Here is a 20,669-nt window from a genome sequence, read left to right on the forward strand (position 1 = left end):
CACTACAGAGCACAAGCAGCAGGAATTGCACTGACTGTGACATGCAAACTCAGGTCAGATAGTTACCATCTATAATGATAGCAGATACGCACAATGAACTATTCATATATTTACCAGTCAATGCGAAAATAGAGGCATGATGACATCAACGGGAAAGACTATAATGAAGGTGATTTAATGAAAAATTTGTTAAAAGCGGTACAACTACCAGCAAAAATAGCCATTTGATGCATTGCACTCTCAAAAGTGACAAAAAAAATGGACTCAAAGGACAAACTGCAGAAAAGTTATTACTATGTTTGACGAGGGGAACCTGTTCTACCAACATCCCTCTATAAAGGAGCAGCAGTATTGAGACGTGGGCCTTGCCATGTCTCAATGGGGGGGATGGTAAAGATAATAAACAAATACTATAGTGCTTATGGATTTACAAATTATTCTAAAAAAATTTGTTCCCGATGTATCACATGCGCCAAATATAACCCTCAAGGAAATATTTGACAAACCAATTTAACAACCCTTCCAATGCCTTCCATATGTCAAAGGTGTTAAAACATCACAAGAAATGTTTTTCTGAAAATGCTTTTCAAGATGTGCCTTGTCCACAGGAGGGACCATTGCAGGTTGGTGACTGGGTGTTCATCAAAATCATAAAGTGCAAGAACTGGACCCCACCCCGATGGGAGGTCCACACAGAGTGACGCTGACAACACCTACAGCCTGCAGTCAAAGGCATCTCTGGGTGGATACACAACACACACTGCAAAAGACAACAGCTACACGCAACCGAGTAGTATTGTCTGTGAGAAAAAACCCAACCGAGGGAGGGGAAAAGTCTGCCTACAAAGGGGGTCGGCAGCATTTAGAGCACTGGTCGTCTCAACGGCAGTGAAGAAACCAGCGGTACCTTCTCTCACTTACTGTAGGGGGACATTCTCATAAGGAGATACTATGAGGGGACACTGTCCAGCCATGGGAGTTGTACTAACTCCCCTTGTACTGTTGATTGATGCTAGGCCACTCCCAAACCTCAATGAGGATGAGGAGAGACCTCCTGACCAGTATCACACTAATTTGTGGTATTGTTAAATGAAGACAGAGCACTCTTAACTTTACTGGTTCAGAGTGTCACTTATTATGATGGTCCTGATTTCATGGGGACTCTCCCACAGTCTGATATCAACTATGTTTGTAGGCACACAATCTATGGCCCTCTTCCACCCAATTGGGTAGAACGCTGTGCCCCTGTTTATGTTTCAGATGGCTCCTACGTGATAACACCACAGCAGCCGACTTCCAAGGGACGGCTACGGAAGCGAGAGATTGATCTGAAGGAAAGTGATCGGATCTGGGGATCAGATGCCCCCATGGACAAGAAGCTCTGGACTACAGGCCAGAAAGTGGCACTATCCCTATTTCCATGGTTGGGGGTAGGAAAAATCATGCTAAGAGTTGAAACCATAAATTACCGCATGACCCTGTTCTTCAATGTCACGGTAACAGCCCTTGCCAGTATAGATCGTCGTCTCACCGCCCTAACACTCCGTGAGTTACAGGACCGCCTGGTGTTAGATCTGCTCACTGCAAGCCAAGGTGGAGTGTGTGCAATAGTGGGCCCCAAGTGCTGCACATACATTCCAGGAGACGACCAAGACGCAAAGGTCACCCAACAGGCACGCCGTGACCTTCAGCACATATCCAATGTGCAGGCGGCTGATGTAGTGAAAGACAAATCCTGGTTTGATTGGTTTATGTCTGGCACATGGACTGACATTCTGATGAAGATTTTTGCACCGATTCTATTGATTCTTTTGGTTCTGATGCTGATTGTGTTGTGCGTAATGTCGACGGAAATGGACGCTAAGCTGTAAATATTGTGCTTCTGTGCTTTTGACCCTGCCTACGACGTTGCAACATTTATTTCATGTTTTATGATGACTGCACTGAAAATCAAAAGAAGTTGTGCTGTTCTGATGTATGCATGATTGTTTAATAAATGTTTCAATGTTAAACAGGAGGGAAATGTTGGAAAAATACTACATTTAATCATTGAAACATATTTTGCTGAAGCCTTGTTAGCTGTGCTATAGCCTTGAAGTTTTCTCCCTTCTGCTCTGCTAGAAATAGGGAGTACCGGTGTGTAGCATCCTTATCTGATGAGCCCAATGCTTTGTGCAGGAAATATTTCCCACGTTCTGTGTGACAATGCACCTCCCAGAATGCAATACATATTATGAGCTGAATCCCTGTCTTCTCTTCAGTGAGAGGACGTTTCCTTTGCTGTAAACTGCTCACTCCTTGCAAGTAAAATCCTGAAGAAGGTCGCGAACTGATTGTGTCTGCTTTATTTAAGATTTACAAAGGGAACTAACAATTTCCCTAACACCTTTTGTTTCACCCGTTGCTGGTGTGTACGCAGTCGTAAGCTCTAAAGCTACGCCAAGGTTACGTTAAGTTAAAGAGAGGAGTTTTTCCTGTCCTTTGTTCATCTGTGAAGGTGTGTGGTTGTTTTCTGTGTTTAGGTTGTTGCCCGTTAGGAACGGAGCGTATTTTAGTTTGTTAACGTACAGTAGTAGTGTTTAGTTTTAGTAACAACAGGTAGAAGCCACAGTTGTTCTATTTATGATGATGAAACCAAAATGTTTCCAGGCTTCACTTCTGAATTTAGAATAAAAGAGTCACCAGATGTAGTTCATGCAAACCTTCACATAAAGAACTAAGTTTATCTGTCAGACTGGAAGGAAAGTTACATTTTATGCTAAATGCTAATTGTTATGACAGGATCTTTATATGAATCTCAATTAATTACACATCTAAAGCAACAAGGTTAATTCTATTAGAGTTTGGTCATTTTGCCCTTTAGTGGCAAAACACAGGAGGTCAAATGGACTCTGATTATTATTATTATTATTGATGCAACGCTGTATTAAATTAGATTAACTTACAGTAGACAGGTCTAATGAATGTGTAAGCTAAAACTGAAAAGCTACGTTCCATAAAACGTGCAGCACTTTCAGTTATTGTTACATTATTTGTAGACAATTTATGTAGACTGTCTAAAAGAAAACATTTTGTAAATATACTCAGTGAAAATTGCCGTACAGCAATACAAAAAGCAGGTACAGTGAATGATAATGACACCTACACAATATTCAGCTAAAACCATTATCACTGAATGATGCTAGAATAAAATAAAATAGAATAGAACTAGCTGAAAAAGATAAGAAAACCAGGGTTCTCACACACAGACGTGGACCCAATAATGAAACTTTATTCATGACTTGTCACACAATAAAACGTGTCCTCTGCATTTAACCCAGCAGTGGGCTGACACACACACACACACACACACACACACACACACACACACACACACACACACACACACACACACACACACACACACACACACACACACACACACACACACCTGGGGAGCTAGTGTGAAGTGTCAGAGGCAGGGCTGGAACCAGGAAGCTTTCCTTTCCCCGGCCGATGCCCACTGAGCTACCAGGCCTCACTAATGACACACATCAATGGAAGATTTGGATGTGGAAAATGAGCCACATTTCAAGCAGGACTAAAGCAGGGATGGTTCTGATACACGCTCAGTGATAACGTTAACAGCAAAATAAAACATGCATCACAATCATACAATAACCCATAAACCCACTGTTGGCTTCTACCCGCTGATGGTTAAAAGGCCAATACAGAATGTACAGAGATAAAAAGACAAAGTATCCAAGCAAGAGAAACCAAGGTCAAATATCACAACACCGGATGAGAACAAGACGTCTTTGGCATCTTCCTCCTGATTGTCTCCATATAATTTGAGATTAAATGGTCGACTTGTAAATAATAATGACAAATAGAAAAGCTCAGTGAGTCACTAGTAAACGTTGATACGTCCTGAGGCAGGAGACGTTGTGGAGCTTTCTGGTTTGAACAGAGTGAGGAAACACAAACCAGTCACTCAGTCACTCAGCGACCACAATGAGGAGAATTACATAGAAAGTATTCATATCAATAGATTAAAAATGTGTTTGAAAACTGCATCATATCAGATTTTATATGGTGTTTACTTCACTGCTTGTGTGTAGATTATTTACAGAGCCACTCTTAACATCATTAACATACGTAACATTATCCAGTAAATCTAAAATATGTTTGTCAATAGTCCAAATCTAAAAATAACAAAGAAACAAAAAGCATCTAAAGTAACTTCCATCCACCAGGTGATGAACTTTAACATTAAAGTGCTGAACATAATAATGTTTCAGACTATACTGAAATAAACACAATGAATCACACTTCAACAATATTAAGAGCAAACATCCATTATATAATGACACATGAAATGACAAAGCTGAGGCTTCAGCCAGCATTATTTTGTTACCATGGAAACACCAGAGACCCCCGGCTCCTTCTGGCTCTGGGGCCACAACCACTAAAAACACATCCTCATGTGTTAAAGCTGCTGTTATTTGCTGCTTTTACATGTAGTGTCTGTGCGGTTGTTGACTTGATCTATGGTGACGCCGTTAATGACTATGTAGCGATTGCGGAGCCGTCTCACGCTCGCAAGTCGCTGCAGAACAAATGAAGTAAGAAAGTAACTTTTTACACAGCAGCATTAATGAAGCGTCTTCACAGGATGGATGCACAGTGTTTGTTACCGCTGCTACATCCGTTATCCATTATTTATTCACCCATTATTGTTGATGATGACATGGATTTGTTGTTGCAGCCACAGACAAAGCTAAATCTGAGTTCTGAAGCTTTGGCTGTTTTTAGTGAAGCTGGTTTCTTTTGAAGACTTTCAGCTACTACTGGATCTTCTACATGTGTCACGTCGTATTATACTATATATTATCACCTGTTTTAACACTGCTCTGATGAAAACAGTAACTTTATAAATGCTGTACACAGTCTCAGCATGTTCTTAACAGAACACTTGTGGTTCTTGTTTTGATCCATTTTTCTTTATGACTCTGTATAAAATGACAAAATGACATTAAACATAACTTAGATGCACCAAGGGTCAAAGCACTGAAGAGTCAGTGGAAACCAGTTAATCTGCTGCAGGTGGCAGATGATAAGATAATAATGTCACTGACAGTGTCCTTGATGTTCAAGTCAACAGTTCTTTTCTTTTCTGTATTAATAATTAGTTTATTTTTGTATCACACCTCCTGAACTCAGCTGTGATGTGATCACAGACAACAACATTATTTGTGGTTCTGACTTGTTATAAACTACAAACACTCACCTCTAAATGCATTTTACTATAGTATAGAGTATGATGAAACAGAGTATTAACATTAATGCTAAACTACTGAAGATCATATTTGTACCTGTGGCTGCATTTGGATCCACGTTGTTGTAATCATGATCTTCCTCTGTATCATCATGTGTCCCTGTAAAGATGCTAAAGTTTAATAAAGGTTTCCACAGCTGTAACCCAATTATTACTATGATCTATCATTAGGTGCAGCTTTTGTGTATTTATCTTGTCAGGACATTGACTATGAAGCAGCACTGTGGTTTTACTGGGTTCATCTGTTGGTTCCTCTGAAATCATCAAGTCACATCTTTTTCAGTGTCATATAATCTCTGCATTAATCAAATATTATACTGTACCACCATCATTGTTTCAAGAGCCTCCGACTGATTCATAGACACAAACATCATCTACATGTGAGTGAGGACAAAAGAATCAAACTTACTTTAAACAGTCTGTTTTGTACAAAGTGAATGTTACTGATCGTGACAGTGATGATTGTCAGACTGACCGTGGAGCAGAGAGGAGTAAAGCTGAGGTTCAAGCTGGTTGACTGTTTGCTGTGTAGCAGAGCTTTTATCAGTGCTCACACTTCTGTGTGCTGTGAAAATGGAAATTATTGTTACAGCTAAAACAAGAGAGGAGACTGTAGAGTTATTATGTAGATTTATACTCAAACTGCTCCAGAGCTTCATCAAGTCTTAGACAGAATTTACAGAGTCTCACCTTTCATGTTTCTCCAAACACACAACAGCAGCAGCTGCAGGAAAACAATCACTGAAAGTCTAACAACCAGTCCAACAGTAAAGGAGGCAGAAAATGATGGAGCTTCAGGAGAGAATCCTGTAATTATACAGTACGTTAGCGGGAAAAAACAGAATGGATCTATAATATCCTAATTCAAAAAAGATAATGACATCACATCAGAACATTGTTCTCCTTTAAAGACAGTGTAAAACTTAAACTCCATCCATAACACACACTGATAGTTATTAATTGTAATTAAGCAGTTTACACAGTAGATTCCAGGTCATGGAGCAAAGGAACACTGATAAAAGGTGACTGTATAAAATGAAATGACACAGAAACACTGCTTCTCTCATTTCAGCCTCACCGTTCACTGCCATCCAGCTCTGTGGAGACTCTGTTCCTTGGTACCAACACTTGTAGAAACCTTCATGTGACTTTGACACTGCAGAGATGTTCAGCTCTACTCTGCTGTCGTTTTGGATCAGTTGCTCATTGTGATAGAAAAACACACTGGAAGCTTTTTGTCCTGTCTTCAACTTACAGCTCAGACTCACAGAGAGTCCCTCAGTCACAGGACGGACAGGACTCATCAGGATCAAACCTGCATCTGGACGACAGTCACAGGAAGATTCAGTGGAGCAGAAGAAGAAAACTATTATCAGATATCATATTAAACCACATAATACAGTAAGATGTTACAAATGCTTTAAATGAATGAAAACAATCAAACTCACCATGAACAGTGATGTTGACTGAGTTACTGAAGTGTCCTGATCCAGACTCACACCAGAACACTGCAGAACCAGACTGTGATGTGTTGATGTCACATCTGGATCCAGATGTTGTCCAGTTGGAGCAGGATGACAGGAAGCCTCCTTCAGGAAACCTCCTGACTCTCCACTCAGCAGAGTTTCCCTCACAGCTCAGTGACACAGAGTCACCGGTAAAGTGTTGAACTGTGTCAGGACTCACCGTGAGAGACGCTGACGGATCAGCATCTGAACAACAACACATTTAACAACAATCAACAGTGGAACTTTAAGGAACAAATCCACACGGTTCCTTCAGCAAACGTTGGTAGAAAGAAGCAAGAGTCCAAACAAACTGACCTCCAGACCAGACGAATGCTGCTTTGCTGTAGTCAGTGTAATACACTGGTTCTCCTCTTGCAGCTCTACACACATATCCTGCTGTGTGTGTGTGTCCATCAAGCATGTAGGAGCCCTGTTCAGTCCCATGCTCACTACCAGGTAGCAGCTCATATCTGTAGGAGCTGTGTGAGCCATCAGGAACAGTCTGGTACCAGTAGAACCTCCATCCTGCAGATGGAGGCTCAACCTCACAGCTCAGAGCTACTGAGGCTCCAGGACTCAGCCAAGATGGAGACGCTGTGAGGACACACTGGGCTTTATCTGATGGAGAGAGACGTTCTGAGTGAAAACACTGTAATTGTGATGTTGTTGGATTCATGTTGCTCATCATCTGAATGTTGGGTCTTATTTTATTTTTCATTATTTCATATTTATAAATGATGGAGGATGATGTGAATGATCTGTGTAATGCTGCCTTTTTACAGCAGCCTTGTTGGAAACTTCACACATTGTAGAAAAAACACAAACATAAACCATGAATAGTTTCAGCTGATGGATTATTGGTATGTATTAAGTAAAGACTTAAGAAACAGCATGTAGTAAAGTAACAGAGCAGTAAGTTGTAACTCAGTTCATGGGATAAAACCTCTATTGAAACAGACCCTAATACGTTTTCTGAGTTCTTGGGATTATAAATGTTAATTTGACTGAGTGCTGTTTTCTACTGTGAACATCTGTCAGGACAATGACTGGAACTGGTCAGAAGATGGCGCTAGAGCAGAGGCCACGTGAACATCAGCGCAGCCCTCACTCCATTCATGTGTGTGGATCTCTAAACAAGTCTCCAGCTCTGCGACAGGCGGCGTTAACGAGGTGAATGAGAGGTTTGGGTCTGTTGGTGTGTGTGTGGTCCCTTTCATCATCAGCCACAGCAGACTGTCGGGTGTAGGATAAGAGTGAGCTAAGAGCTAGCTAGCTGAGCTAGCAAGCTAGCCACGTGAGACGCTGCAGACACTGGACGCCAGGAGCCACACTGTTTGTGACGCGTGGATCTGCCGCTGTTAGCAACATGAGGACGTGGCTGATAACATGGTGCTAACCGGACCTGCACTACGGTCCCGGAGCAGATTTAAGGATGATGTGAGGCCATTCATTGGTTCTGTTCGTGCAACGTTTAGAAGCGCTGGCTGACGTAGATAAGAAGACACACAATAATCATTGACTTTGTACGTGAGTTAAAGCACGAACGTTCAGCGAATAAAATCCTACAAAGTCAGATAAAACACAGTCGAAGCGTTTAGTCCTTTGTTTTGGAACCAAGAGGTTTAAGGACGTCACTCTCTGACGTCACCAGGACAGAGGGAACAACTACACAGATCCTCACCTGTTTCCTCAACAGTGACTGAGACACTGTTCTGTGTGTAGTAAACTGGGTTTCCTCTTCCTCCTCTGCAGTAATAGTTGCCTCCATCTGTGATTCTGATACTGTTAGATTCAGTGTTTGTTCTGATCAGAGCTGCTGATCTGAACCAGTCGTATCTCCATCCATCAGAACCGTCCACAGAGCAGCTCAGTGTCACGCTGCCTCCTGCTGCTATGACTGTGTTGTCTGATGTCAGTGAGGCTCTGGGTTTATCTGATGTCAGTTTACAGAGAAAACATTAAATAAACACAGTTAGAAGTGCTTTAAGTGTAAATAAAACACTTACAATCATAAATGTCTTTACACAAAACCAGGCATCTGACCCAAAAAAAACATAATAGTTATTTTGATCTGGAAAATGTTTATCAAGTCAACAATGACTCACCTGATACAATTAACTTGATGGTTTCACTGGTTTTTATGTGGTTTGTTTTCCTGTGGACTCTAAAACACTGGTATCTACCACTGTCTCCTGTAGACAGAGCTTTTATTCTGTATTCACTATATGAAGCTATTTCTCCTCCATCTTTAATGAGTCTGGTTTCCCACTCTGTGCGTTTGCCGTCCTTCATGTCACATGTGAAGGTCACAGACTCTCCAGTAAAATACCTGGACCTGCTGGGGTCAATGGTCAACACAGCACCTGGAACCCAGCAGCAAAACAAGACAAACATCATTAACATTATGAAATGTTACAATTTGAATGGCTTTGTGTGGATTCATGTAGAATTTAAACACAATTACCAAATGTTCATAAATAATATGAGAAGTTTAAATTTCAGTGAATTATTAGATAATGTATTTAAAGATATAAATATACAATATATGATCTGAAATGTTAAATCTCAACTCACCTGATACTGTCAGTGCAGCAGCTTCACTCCACTGTGTTGAAGAATATGAGTCCTGTCTGTTTGTTGCTCTGCACCTGTAGCCTCCACTGCTGAACGCAGACATTGTCCAGGGATTAGTGTTTGTTCTCTGTGTGATTGTTTGTCCACTGGTTGTTTCCCAGTCATAAACCCACTGAGTGTCTCCACCTCCCTGGATCTCACATCTAACAGTGATCTGACCTCTGATCACCTGAGTCCAGTCCAGTTGCAGACTCACAGACACAGAATTAGAATCTGATACAAACACAAATGTTAAATAAAAAAAAACAACACAAAAACATCAAACACAATAAACAAACTTACAAGTTATCTTGATAGTGACATAATCACTTTGATAAGTGTAAACAGCTGGTTCTCCTCTTCTTCCTCTGCACATGTATTTTCCTCCTCGTGTGACTCTGATTTCTTTGTTGTCTCCATCAGCTGCTTCTGTCCATTCGTTTGACGTCTGTCTGTACCAGTCATATTTCCATCCATCAGAACCGTCCACAGAGCAGCTCAGTGTCACGCTGCCTCCTACTGATATGGTTGATGGACCTGCTGTCAGTCTGGCTTTGGGTGGTTCTGCTGTTATAAAAGAACAAAACGTGTTTTATGTTACCAAACCTTTGTTTGTTTATTTGATGAAAAATCACAAATCCTTTGTAAGATTTTTATGTGAATAACATGCACAGTAAAACGTCCTGCTCAATACAGTATGTCACAATCTAATCTAATCTAAAAGGTCTTTACACAGTGAGATTAAAATGATTAATTTACATTTACACACATATTCAAACATAATTTGGCCAAAACAAAAAAATAATTGTGTTTTACAGTCTAATACAATGTACTCAGGTTTTCTGCCGTTACTATTAAATTCAAGTTCATTTTACTGATTCGGAGTAATCTTGAAAACCTTCCTACAGACATCAAAGTCTGTTTCTGTTTGGACCAGAACATCTCAAAATTTTTGGTACATTCCTGTACTAATGTTTCATAAAAATGTAAAAGTAAAAAGCTATAACAAAACTTAGCACCTTTGTGTCTCCGTTCATCTCTTACCTGCAACAAAGCAGCTCAGATACTGTTCAAGCTCAGTCCACTTAAATTAAGATCAGCAAGTGTGAAACTACAGTAAACAAGGTGTTCTTTGTGGCATTGAGCCTTCGTGCCACTAGGGGCGCTCCTGTGGTTTAGTGTGGGTCATCACCTGAGTTTGTTTCCTGCCTCTAATTAGTTGATCCACCTGTTAGTATTTAAGTCATGCCTTTTGTTTCACCCGTTGCTGGTGTGTACGTGGTCGTAAGCTCTAAAGCTACGCCAAGGTTACGTTAAGTTAAAGAGAGGAGTTTTTCCTGTCTTTTGTTCATCTGTGAAGGTGTGTGGTTGTTTTCTGTGTTTAGGTTGTTGCCCGTTAGGAACGGAGCGTATTTTAGTTTGTTAACGTACAGTAGTAGTGTTTAGTTTTAGTAACAACAGGTAGAAGCCACAGTTGTTCTATTTATGATGATGAAACCAAAATGTTTCTAGGCTTCACTTCTGAATTTAGAATAAAAGAGTCACCAGATGTAGTTCATGCAAACCTTCACATAAAGGACTGAGTTTATCTGTCAGACTGGAAGGAAAGTTACATTTTATGCTAAATGCTAATTGTTATGACAGGATCTTTATATGAATCTCAATTAATTACACATCTAAAGCAACAAGGTTAATTCTATTAGAGTTTGGTCATTTTGCCTTTTAGTGGCAAAACACAGGAGGTCAAAAGGACTCTGATTATTATTATTATTATTGATGCAACGCTGTATTAGATTAGATTAACTTACAGTAGAGAGGTCTAATAAATGTGTAAGCTAAAACTGAAAAGCTACGTTCCATAAAACGTGCAGCACTTTCAGTTATTGTTACATTATTTGTAGACAATTTATGTAGACTGTCTTAAAGAAAACATTTTGTAAATATACTCAGTGAAAATTGCCATACAGCAATACAAAAAGCAGGTACAGTGAATGATAATGACACCTACACAATATTCAGCTAAAACCATTATCACTGAATGATGCTAGAGTAGAATAAAATAGAATAGAACTAGCTGAAAAAGATAGGAAAACCAGGGTTCACACACACAGACGTGGACCCAATAATGAAACTTTATTCATCACTTGTCACACAATGAAACGTGTCCTCTGCATTTAACCCAGCAGTGGGCTGCCACACACACACATAGGGAGCTAGTGTGAAGTGTCAGAGGCAGGGCTGGAACCAGGAAGCTTTCCTTTCCCCGGCCGATGCCCACTGAGCTACCAGGCCTCACTAATGACACACATCAATGGAAGATTTGGATGTGGAAAATGAGCCACAGTTCAAGCAGGACTAAAGCAGGGATGGTTCTGATACACGCTCAGCGATAACGTTAACAGCAAAATAAAACATGCATCACAATCATACAATAACCCATAAACCCACTGTTGGCTTCTATCCGCTGATGGTTAAAAGGCCAATACAGAATATACAGAGATAAAACGACAAAGTATCCAAGCAAGAGAAACCAAGGTCAAATATCACAACACCGGATGAGAACAAGACGTCTTTGGCATCTTCCTCCTGATTGTCTCCATATAATTTGATTAAATGGTCGACTTGTAAATAATAATGACAAATAGAAAAGCTCAGTGAGTCACTAGTAAATGTTGATATGTCCTGAGGCAGGAGACGTTGTGGAGTTTTCTGGTTTGAACAGAGTGAGGAAACACAAACCAGTCACTCAGTCACTCAGCGACCACAATGAGGAGAATTACATAGAAAGTATTCATATCAATAGATTAAAAATGTGTTTGAAACTGCATCATATATTTTATATGGTGTTTACTTCACTGCTTGTGTGTAGGTTATTTACAGAGCCACTCAGTCAGATCACATGCCATGCTTCAATTAACATCATTAACATACGTAACATTATCCAGTAAATCTAAAATATATTTGTCAACAGTCCAAATCTAAAATTAACAAAGAAAAAAAAAGCATCTAAAGTAACTTCGATCCACCAGGCGATGAACTTTAACATTAATGTGCTGAACATAATAATGTTTCAGACTATACTGAAATAAACATAACGAATCACACTTCAACAATATTAAGAGCAAACATACATTATATTATGACACATGAAATGATAAAGCTGGGGCTGCAGCCAGCCATTATTTTGTTACCATGGAAACACCAAAGACCCCCGGCTCCTTCTGGCTCTGGGGCCACAACCACTAAAAACACATCCTCATGTGTTAAAGCTGCTGTTATTTGCTGCTTTTACATGTAGTGTCTGCACGGTTGTTGACTTAATCTATGGTGACGCCGTTAATGACTATGTAGCGATTGCGGAGCCGTCTCACGCTCGCAAGTCGCTGCGGAACAACTGAGGTAAGAAAGTAACTTTTTACACAGCAGAATTAATGAAGCGTCTTCACAGGATGGATGCACAGTGTTTGTTACCGCTGCTGCATCCGTTATCCATTATTTCTGTCACCCATTATTGTTGATGATGACATGGATTTGTTGTTGCAGCCACAGACAAAGCTAAATCTGAGTTCTGAAGCTTTGGCTGTTTTTAGTGAAGCTGGTTTCTTTTGACGACTTTCAGCTACTACTGGATCTTCTACATGTGTCACATCGAATTATTCTATATATTATCACCTGTTTAACACTGCTCTGATGAAAACAGTAACTTTATAAATGCTGTAAACAGTCTCAGCATGTTGTTAACAGAACACTTGTGGTTCTTGTTCTGATCAACTTTTCTTTATGAATCTGTATAAAATGACAAAATGACATTAAACATGGGCGGCACGATGGTACGGTGGGTAGCACTGTCGCCTCACAGCAAGAAGGTTCTGGGTTCGATTCCCGGCGGCTCTGGTGCCTTTCTGTGTGGAGTTTGCACGTTCTCCCCGTGTTTGCGTGGGTTCTCTCCGGGTTCTCCTCCCACAGTCCAAAGACGTGCATTAGGTTGATTGGCTTCTCTCCATTGCCCGTAGGTGTGAGTGTGTGAGTGAATGGTTGTCTGTCTATGTGTTGCCCTGCGATGGACTGGCGACCCGTCCAGGGTGTACCCTGCCTCTCGCCCATAGCCAGCTGGGATTGGCTCTAGCACCCCGCGACCCCGCACTAGGGAGTAAGCGGTTTAGAAAATGGATGGATGGACATTAAACAAAACTTAGATGCACCAAGGGTCAAAGCACTGAAGAGTCAGTGGAAACCAGTTAATCTGCTGCAGGTGGAAGATGATAAAATAATAATGTCACTGACAGTGTCTTAATGTTCAAGTCAACAGTTTTTTTCTTTTCTGTATTAATAATTAGTTTATTTCTGTATCACACCTCCTGAACTCAGCTGTGATGTGATCACAGACATCAACATTATTTGTGGTTCTGACTTGTTATAAACTACAAACACTCACCTCTAAATGCATTTTACTATAAACACACTGAGTATTAACATTAATGCTAAACTACTGTGAAGATTATATTTGTACCTGTGGCTGCATTTGGATCCACGTTGTTGTAATCATGATCTTCCTCTGTATCATCATGTGTCCCTGTAAAGATGCTAAAGGTTATTAAAGGCTTCCACAGCTGTAACCCAATTATTACTATGATCTATCATTAGGTGCAGCTTTTGTGTATTTATCTTGTCAGGACATTGACTATGAAGCAGCACTGTGGTTTTACTGGGTTCATCTGTTGGTTCCTCTGAAATCAACAAGTCAAATCTGTTTCAGTGTTTAGTGTCATATAATCTCTGCATTATTCAGATATTATACTGTACCACCATCATTGTTTCCAGAGCCTCTGACTGATTCATAGACACAAACATCACCTACATGTGAGTGAGGACAAAAGAATCAAACTTACTTTAAACAGTGTGTGTCGTACAAAGTGAGTGTTACTGATCAGACAGTGATGATTGTCAGACTGACCGTGGAGCAGAGAGGAGTAAAGCTGAGGTTCAAGCTGGTTGACTGTTTGCTGTGTAGCAGAGCTTTTATCAGTGCTCACACTTCTGTGTGCTGTGAAAATGGAAATTATTGTTACAGCTAAAACAAGAGAGGAGACTGTAGAGTTATTATGTAGATTTATACTCAAACTGCTTCAGAGCTTCATCAAGTCTTAGACAGAATTTACAGAGTCTCACCTTTCATGTTTCTCCAAACACACAACAGCAGCAGCTGCAGGAAAACAATCACTGAAAGTCTAACAACCAGTCCAACAATAAAGGAGGCAGAAAATGATGGAGCTTCAGTACTGAATCCTGTAATTATACAGTACGTTAGCAGAAAAACACAGAATGGATCAATAATATACTAATTCAAAAAAGATAATGACATCACATCAGAACATTGTTCTCCTTTAAAGACAGTGTGTAACTTAAACTCCATCCATAACACACACTAATAGTTATTAATTGTAATTAACCAGTTTACACAGTAGATTCCAGGTCATGGAGCAAAGGAACACTGATAAAAGGTGACTGTATGAAATGAAATAACACAGAAACACTGCTTCTCTCATTTCAGCCTCACCGTTCACTGCCATCCAGCTCTGTGGAGACTCTGTTCCTTGGTACCAACACTTGTAGAAACCTTCATGTGACTTTGACACTGCAGAGATGTTCAGCTCTACTCTGCTGTCGTTTTGGATCAGTTGCTCATTGTGATAGAAAAACACACTGGAAGCTTTTTGTCCTGTCTTCAACTTACAGCTCAGACTCACAGAGAGTCCCTCAGTCACAGGACGGACAGGACTCATCAGGATCAAACCTGCATCTGGACCACAGTCACAGGAAGATTCAGTGGAGCAGAAGAAGAAAACTATTATCAGATATAATATTAAACCACATAATACAGTAAGATGTTACAAATGCTTTAAATGAATGAAGACAATCAAACTCACCATGAACAGTGATGTTGACTGAGTTACTGAAGTGTCCTGATCCAGACTCACACCAGACTACTGCAGAACCAGACTGTGATGTGATGATGTCACATCTGGATCCAGATGTTGTCCAGTTGGAGCAGGATGACAGGAAGCCTCCTTCAGGAAACCTCCTGACTCTCCACTCAGTAGAGTTTCCCTCACAGCTCAGTGACACAGAGTCACGGGTGAAGTGTTGAACTGTGTCAGGACTCACCGTGAGAGACGCTGACGGATCAGCATCTGAACAACAACACATTTAACAACAATCAACAGTGGAACTTTAAGGAACAAATCCACACGGTTCCTTCAGCAAACGTTGGTAGAAAGAAGCAAGAGTCCAAACAAACTGACCTCCAGACCAGACGAATGCTGCTTTGCTGTAGTCAGTGTAATACACTGGTTCTCCTCTTGCAGCTCTACACACATATCCTGCTGTGTGTGTGTGTCCATCAAGCATGTAGGAGCCCTGTTCAGTCCCATGCTCACTACCAGGTAGCAGCTCATATCTGTAGGAGCTGTGTGAGCCATCAGGAACAGTCTGGTACCAGTAGAACCTCCATCCTGCAGATGGAGGCTCAACCTCACAGCTCAGAGCTACTGAGGCTCCAGGACTCAGCCAAGATGGAGACGCTGTGAGGACACACTGGGCTTTATCTGATGGAGAGGAAACAAATCACCTTAAACAAATGGTGGTGTACATTTAAATATGTGTTAATATTTGTATATCACAGTAAAACGTACTGTCACTGACTGTCAGTCTGATGGATTGACTCCACTCTGTTGTGTCATGTTGAGCGTTTCTCATTCTGCCTCTACAGCTGTAGTTTCCACTGTGGGATGAAGAAGCTGAGCTGATGTTGACTTCATTCTGTTGTGTGTTTGTTGTTCTGGGTGTTTTCCATTCATATTCCCACTCAGTGTCTCCTCTGTCGTCCATCTCACATCTGACAGTGATCGTCTCTCCACTGAACAACTGAGTCCAGTTGGGATGAAGAGTCACGACCACCTTGTTTAGGACTGTGTGTGATTTTAAAGGTCAATGGTTTAGTCATTATTTTGATTTTTTCTCTAATCTGCATTGTGCGTTTCAGTTTGTGTTGTTACACTCACCATTTTTGTTGATCCTCACTGAGTCACTGTACTGTGTGTAGTAAACTGGGTTTCCTCTTCCTCCTCTGCACCAGTACAGTCCTTCCTGAGAGACACTGGTTTCACCATGTTGTGTGATCAGGACCTCAGAGGATTTATGTCTGTACCAGTAATATTTCCAACCAGACGATGACGTCACAGAGCAGCTCAGCGTCACACTGCCCCCTACTGGGATGTCTGTCTCATCACTTCTCAGTTCAGCCTTTGGTTTAAACGCTGTTCAGTTTAGAAAAAAACACATTAAAAGGTCATTATGAGTCTCCATGAAATGACTACTGTGATCTACTATGTGACACATGAATGTAATTGTAAATGCTACAGTCTATTTGTATATAACTGATTTTCCTGACCAGCTCTGAGAAGTTCAATGAGTTTTGTCCATGTCTTACATGTACTAATGAATCATTACAAATGTAACAATGAATGAATGAAACTCACCTGTTACTGTCAAACGTAGAGCATCACTCCATGCTGTGAAGGAATAACTGTTGGTTTTCTGTCGACCCCTACACTTGTAGTTTCCACTACTGGAACCATAAGCAGTGAAAACCCAGAGTTTCCTCCCATCTGGAGTTCTTCTTACGTTGCCTTGGGTCCATTCATATTCCCACTCAGTGTCTCCTCCAGCCTGGATCTCACATGTCAGAGTGATCACCTCTCCTTTGAATATCTCAGGCCAGTCATGCTGCCTTTTTACAGCAGCCTTGTTGGAAACTTCACACATTGTAGAAAAAACACAAACATAAACCATGAATAGCTTCAGGTGATGGATTAATGGTATTTATTATGTAAAGGCTTAAAAATGGATGTGCAGGAAATGGCAGGTAGTAAAAGAAACTGAGAGCAGTGAGTTGTAACTCAGTTCATTGGATAAAACATCTGTTAAAACAAACCCCAATCCGTTTTCGAGTTCTTGGGTTTATAAATGTTAATTTGACTGAGTGCTGTTTTCTACTGTGAACATTCGTCAGGACAATGACTGGAACTGGTCAGAAGATGGCGCTAGAGCAGAGGCCACGTGAGCATCAGCGCAGCCCTCACTCCATTCATGTGTGTGGATCTCTAAAAAAGTGTCCAGCTCTGCGACAGGCGGCGTTAACGAGGTGAATGAGAGGTTTGGGTCTGTTGGTGTGTGTGTGGTCCCTTTCATCATCAGCCACAGCAGACTGTCGGGTGTAGGATAAGAGTGAGCTAAGAGCTAGCTAGCTGAGCTAGCAAGCTAGCCACGTGAGACGCTGCAGACACTGGACGCCAGGAGCCACACTGTTTGTGACGCGTGGATCTGCCGCTGTTAGCAACATGAGGACGTGGCTGATAACATGGTGCTAACCGGACCTGCACTACGGTCCCGGAGCAGATTTAAGGATGATGTGAGGCCATTCATTGGTTCTGTTCCGTGCAACGTTTAGAAGCGCTGGCTGATTTACATAAGAAGACACACAATAATCATTGACTTTGTACGTGAGTTAAAGCACGAACGATCAGCGAATAAAATCCTACAAAGTCAGATAAAACCCAGTCGAAGCGTTGTGTCCCTTTGTTTTGGAACTAAGAGGTTTAATGACGTCACTCTCTGACGTCACCAGGACAGAGGGAACAACTACACAGATCCTCACCTGTTTTATCAACAGTGACTGAGACACTGTTCTGTGTGTAGTAAACTGGGTTTCCTCTTCCTCCTCTGCAGTAATAGTTGCCTCCATCTGTGATTCTAATACTGTTATTGTTTGTTCTAATCAGAGCTGCTGATCTGAACCAGTCGTATTTCCATCCATCAGAACCGTCCACAGAGCAGCTCAGTGTCACGCTGCCTCCTACTGATATGGTTGTTGAACCTGCAGTCAGTCTGGCTTTGGGTGGTTCTGCTGTTATAAAAGAACAAAACGTGTTCTTTGTTACCAAACCTTTGTTTGTTTATTTCACGAAAAATCACAAATCATTTGTAAGATTTTTATGTGAATAACATGCACAGTTAAACGTCCTGCTCAATACAGTATGTCACAATCTAATCTAATCTAAAAGGTCTTTACACAGTGAGATTAAAATGATTAATTTCCATTTACACACAGATTTAAACATAATTTGGCCAAAACGAAAAAATATTTGTGTTTTACAGTCTAATACAATGTACTCAGGTTTTCTGCAGTTACTATTAAATTCAAGTTCATTGTACTGATTCGAAGTAGAATATACTTAAAACTGAGTAGCAGTTCCAAACCTGAGCAATTTTAAGTTTAACTTTAAATTAACTCAAAACATCTAAGTTTTGGTGGTGATCACATGTTTGCGTCTCCATGGAGACAGGATTTAAAGCTTTGTGATTGGCTGCTTTGAAACTGTGTGAAAACACGCATTAACATTATTAACGCGGTCGGTATCATTTATTTCACTCAGCCGCCTCACTGACTGCTAGACGACTGTAGCTGTTTCTGTTTTAATGGTTCTTTGTCTCATAAAAGACAAATGCGAACAATCCTCTAACTACAAACCTGATGAAGACACTGCACAGGAGCGTGATAGTGTAATAATCATCATCCCTTCATTCAAATAGTTAAGTTTTTGTGTTGAATGGTTGAGAAATTTAAAGATTTAGGTAAACATTAAAATGTGTTAAAAAAACACCTCAACTCACATGTTACTGTCAGTGTGATGTTGTCACTCCACTGTGTTGACTCATGGTTTCTTCTGCCCCTGCAGCTGTAGTCTCCACTGTGAGACTCATCAGCTCTGATCATTAACACTTTACCAGTTTTATCATCAGGTTGGTTTGAGTTGCTTGTTCTCCATTCATACTCCCACTGAGCGTCTCCACCTCCATGGATCTCACATGTGAGAGTGATGCTCTCACCACTGAACGTCTGAGTCCAGCTGGGTTGTTTGGTCACAGAGACTCTATAGGAACCTGTTGATGACAAACACACAGTAAGAACAACTAGAGTAGGAGAAGCTTTTAGTTGATTAAACTTTAGGTTTGTATGTTGACATCTCGATTTATTTCAACAAAAAAAAATAAAAACAAGATGCGTTGGGTCTCAGTTTAGCTTCATGTTTATAAGTAAAATACAGGTCTTCTGTTGTTTTTTAAGTTGTTGTTGCTGTGTATCACAAAAAATCCTGTCAATCTGTAGAAACGTGTGAAGCGATTATGCAGAAGAAAGAAGAAAATAAAGTAGTTCCTGCTGCAGCCAGACACAGTCAGAACCATTACTTTACACAGAGCTACAGTAACATCTAATGTGAACGCTGCACAGGAGACTGACTCTGTGAAGACAAACGTCTAAAAGAAACTGGACAGAACAACAACTAAATGTTTGGTAAACAACAAAAGACAAATTTGTGCAATATGAATTAAAAATCACTTCATGACATGTCTTCATGTTGTTCATTTGTCACCTACATTTATTATTCAGATTTAAAACTTAAAGTTTTTAGACTGAATGTCTAAACAACATGAGCAACCATTACATTAAAACATCACATTAAAAAAGATTTATCTAGGAAGAAAAGACAAACAATTACTCACCAGCATCATTTCCGTAGATGTTCATATTTAGCACTGAAACGAAGATGAAAACATGATCAGACATAAACAGTAATAAAGACATTTATCATCCAGGTGGTGTTTTATCACATCAGTTACTGTTATTTAAAAACTGTTAAATTATTTCCTGTTAAATCTGAGCCACACTAACAGTAAACTGTGAAGAACATCCCAGTTTTACTGTGAATGAAGCTGGGTCACATCCCATGTGTATAAAAACCATCATGTTAAATAAAGTCAGAGCTGCTGACGTACTCACAGAATAATGACAGTACACAGAGCAAAGTCAGCTCCATCTTCACATCCACACACACTGTCGCTGTAGAGGAATGACCGCAAACACTAAGACACAAGCTACAGATCATCACCTGATTCAGAGCTGCTCTGTTCTTCCTTCCTATTTACTCAAACAGCTCTGACCACAAGTTTACGCTTCCTGCTGCACAAATGTGTTAGTTTGTCTCTTTAGCAAATGTTCAATGATGTTCTATGAAATGAGCAATAAAAAAATGTAAATATTGCAAACATGGAACTAATGAACCTTAATAATATAACAAATCATCTGTGTTATTAGTGTGTCTGTGCGTGTG

The 20,669-nt window shown here is 40.5% G+C and overlaps 2 protein-coding genes across 8 annotated transcripts; both read right to left on the reverse strand.

Moving 5' to 3' along the window:
- Nucleotides 1-3,178: 3,178 nt before the first annotated feature.
- Nucleotides 3,179-10,189, reverse strand: LOC114851115 (Fc receptor-like protein 5). 5 transcript variants are annotated; one of them, XM_055506936.1, is made up of 12 exons: nt 9,742-10,189; nt 9,400-9,672; nt 8,931-9,188; nt 8,507-8,758; nt 7,141-7,443; nt 6,766-7,029; nt 6,396-6,638; nt 6,008-6,124; nt 5,793-5,882; nt 5,641-5,691; nt 5,355-5,417; nt 3,181-4,991 (listed from the first exon to the last, which is right to left on the reverse strand). In XM_055506936.1, exons 1-10 carry the CDS (start codon nt 9,812-9,814, stop codon nt 5,654-5,656), a joined length of 1,911 nt encoding a protein of 636 aa, XP_055362911.1. In that variant the 5' UTR covers nt 9,815-10,189; the 3' UTR covers nt 3,181-4,991; nt 5,355-5,417; nt 5,641-5,653. The 5 variants fall into 5 exon arrangements, with proteins under 5 accessions (XP_055362910.1, XP_055362911.1, XP_055362912.1 ...); XM_055506938.1 differs by having other exon boundaries at nt 3,235-3,936; XM_055506935.1 differs by having other exon boundaries at nt 3,179-4,991; nt 5,355-5,691.
- A 2,080-nt stretch (nt 10,190-12,269) lies between these two features.
- On the reverse strand, nt 12,270-20,469 carry LOC121202719 (Fc receptor-like protein 5). Of its 3 annotated transcripts, XM_055506931.1 has the most exons (15): nt 20,339-20,469; nt 20,062-20,094; nt 19,171-19,440; nt 18,155-18,403; nt 16,977-17,252; nt 16,500-16,754; nt 16,131-16,406; nt 15,741-16,043; nt 15,366-15,629; nt 14,996-15,238; nt 14,608-14,724; nt 14,393-14,482; nt 14,242-14,292; nt 13,949-14,011; nt 12,270-13,581 (listed from the first exon to the last, which is right to left on the reverse strand). In XM_055506931.1, exons 1-15 carry the CDS (start codon nt 20,442-20,444, stop codon nt 13,292-13,294), a joined length of 2,886 nt encoding a protein of 961 aa, XP_055362906.1. In that variant the 5' UTR covers nt 20,445-20,469; the 3' UTR covers nt 12,270-13,291. The 3 variants fall into 3 exon arrangements, 1 of the variants encoding a protein (XP_055362906.1); XR_008694023.1 differs by lacking the exon at nt 12,270-13,581 and having other exon boundaries at nt 14,608-14,641; nt 20,339-20,439; XR_008694022.1 differs by lacking the exon at nt 12,270-13,581 and having other exon boundaries at nt 13,624-14,292; nt 14,608-14,641; nt 20,339-20,439.
- Between the last annotated feature and the right edge of the window lie 200 nt (nt 20,470-20,669).

This window comes from Betta splendens, chromosome 2 (genome assembly GCF_900634795.4).
Source record: "Betta splendens chromosome 2, fBetSpl5.4, whole genome shotgun sequence".
NCBI classification, from domain to species: Eukaryota; Metazoa; Chordata; class Actinopteri; order Anabantiformes; family Osphronemidae; genus Betta; species Betta splendens.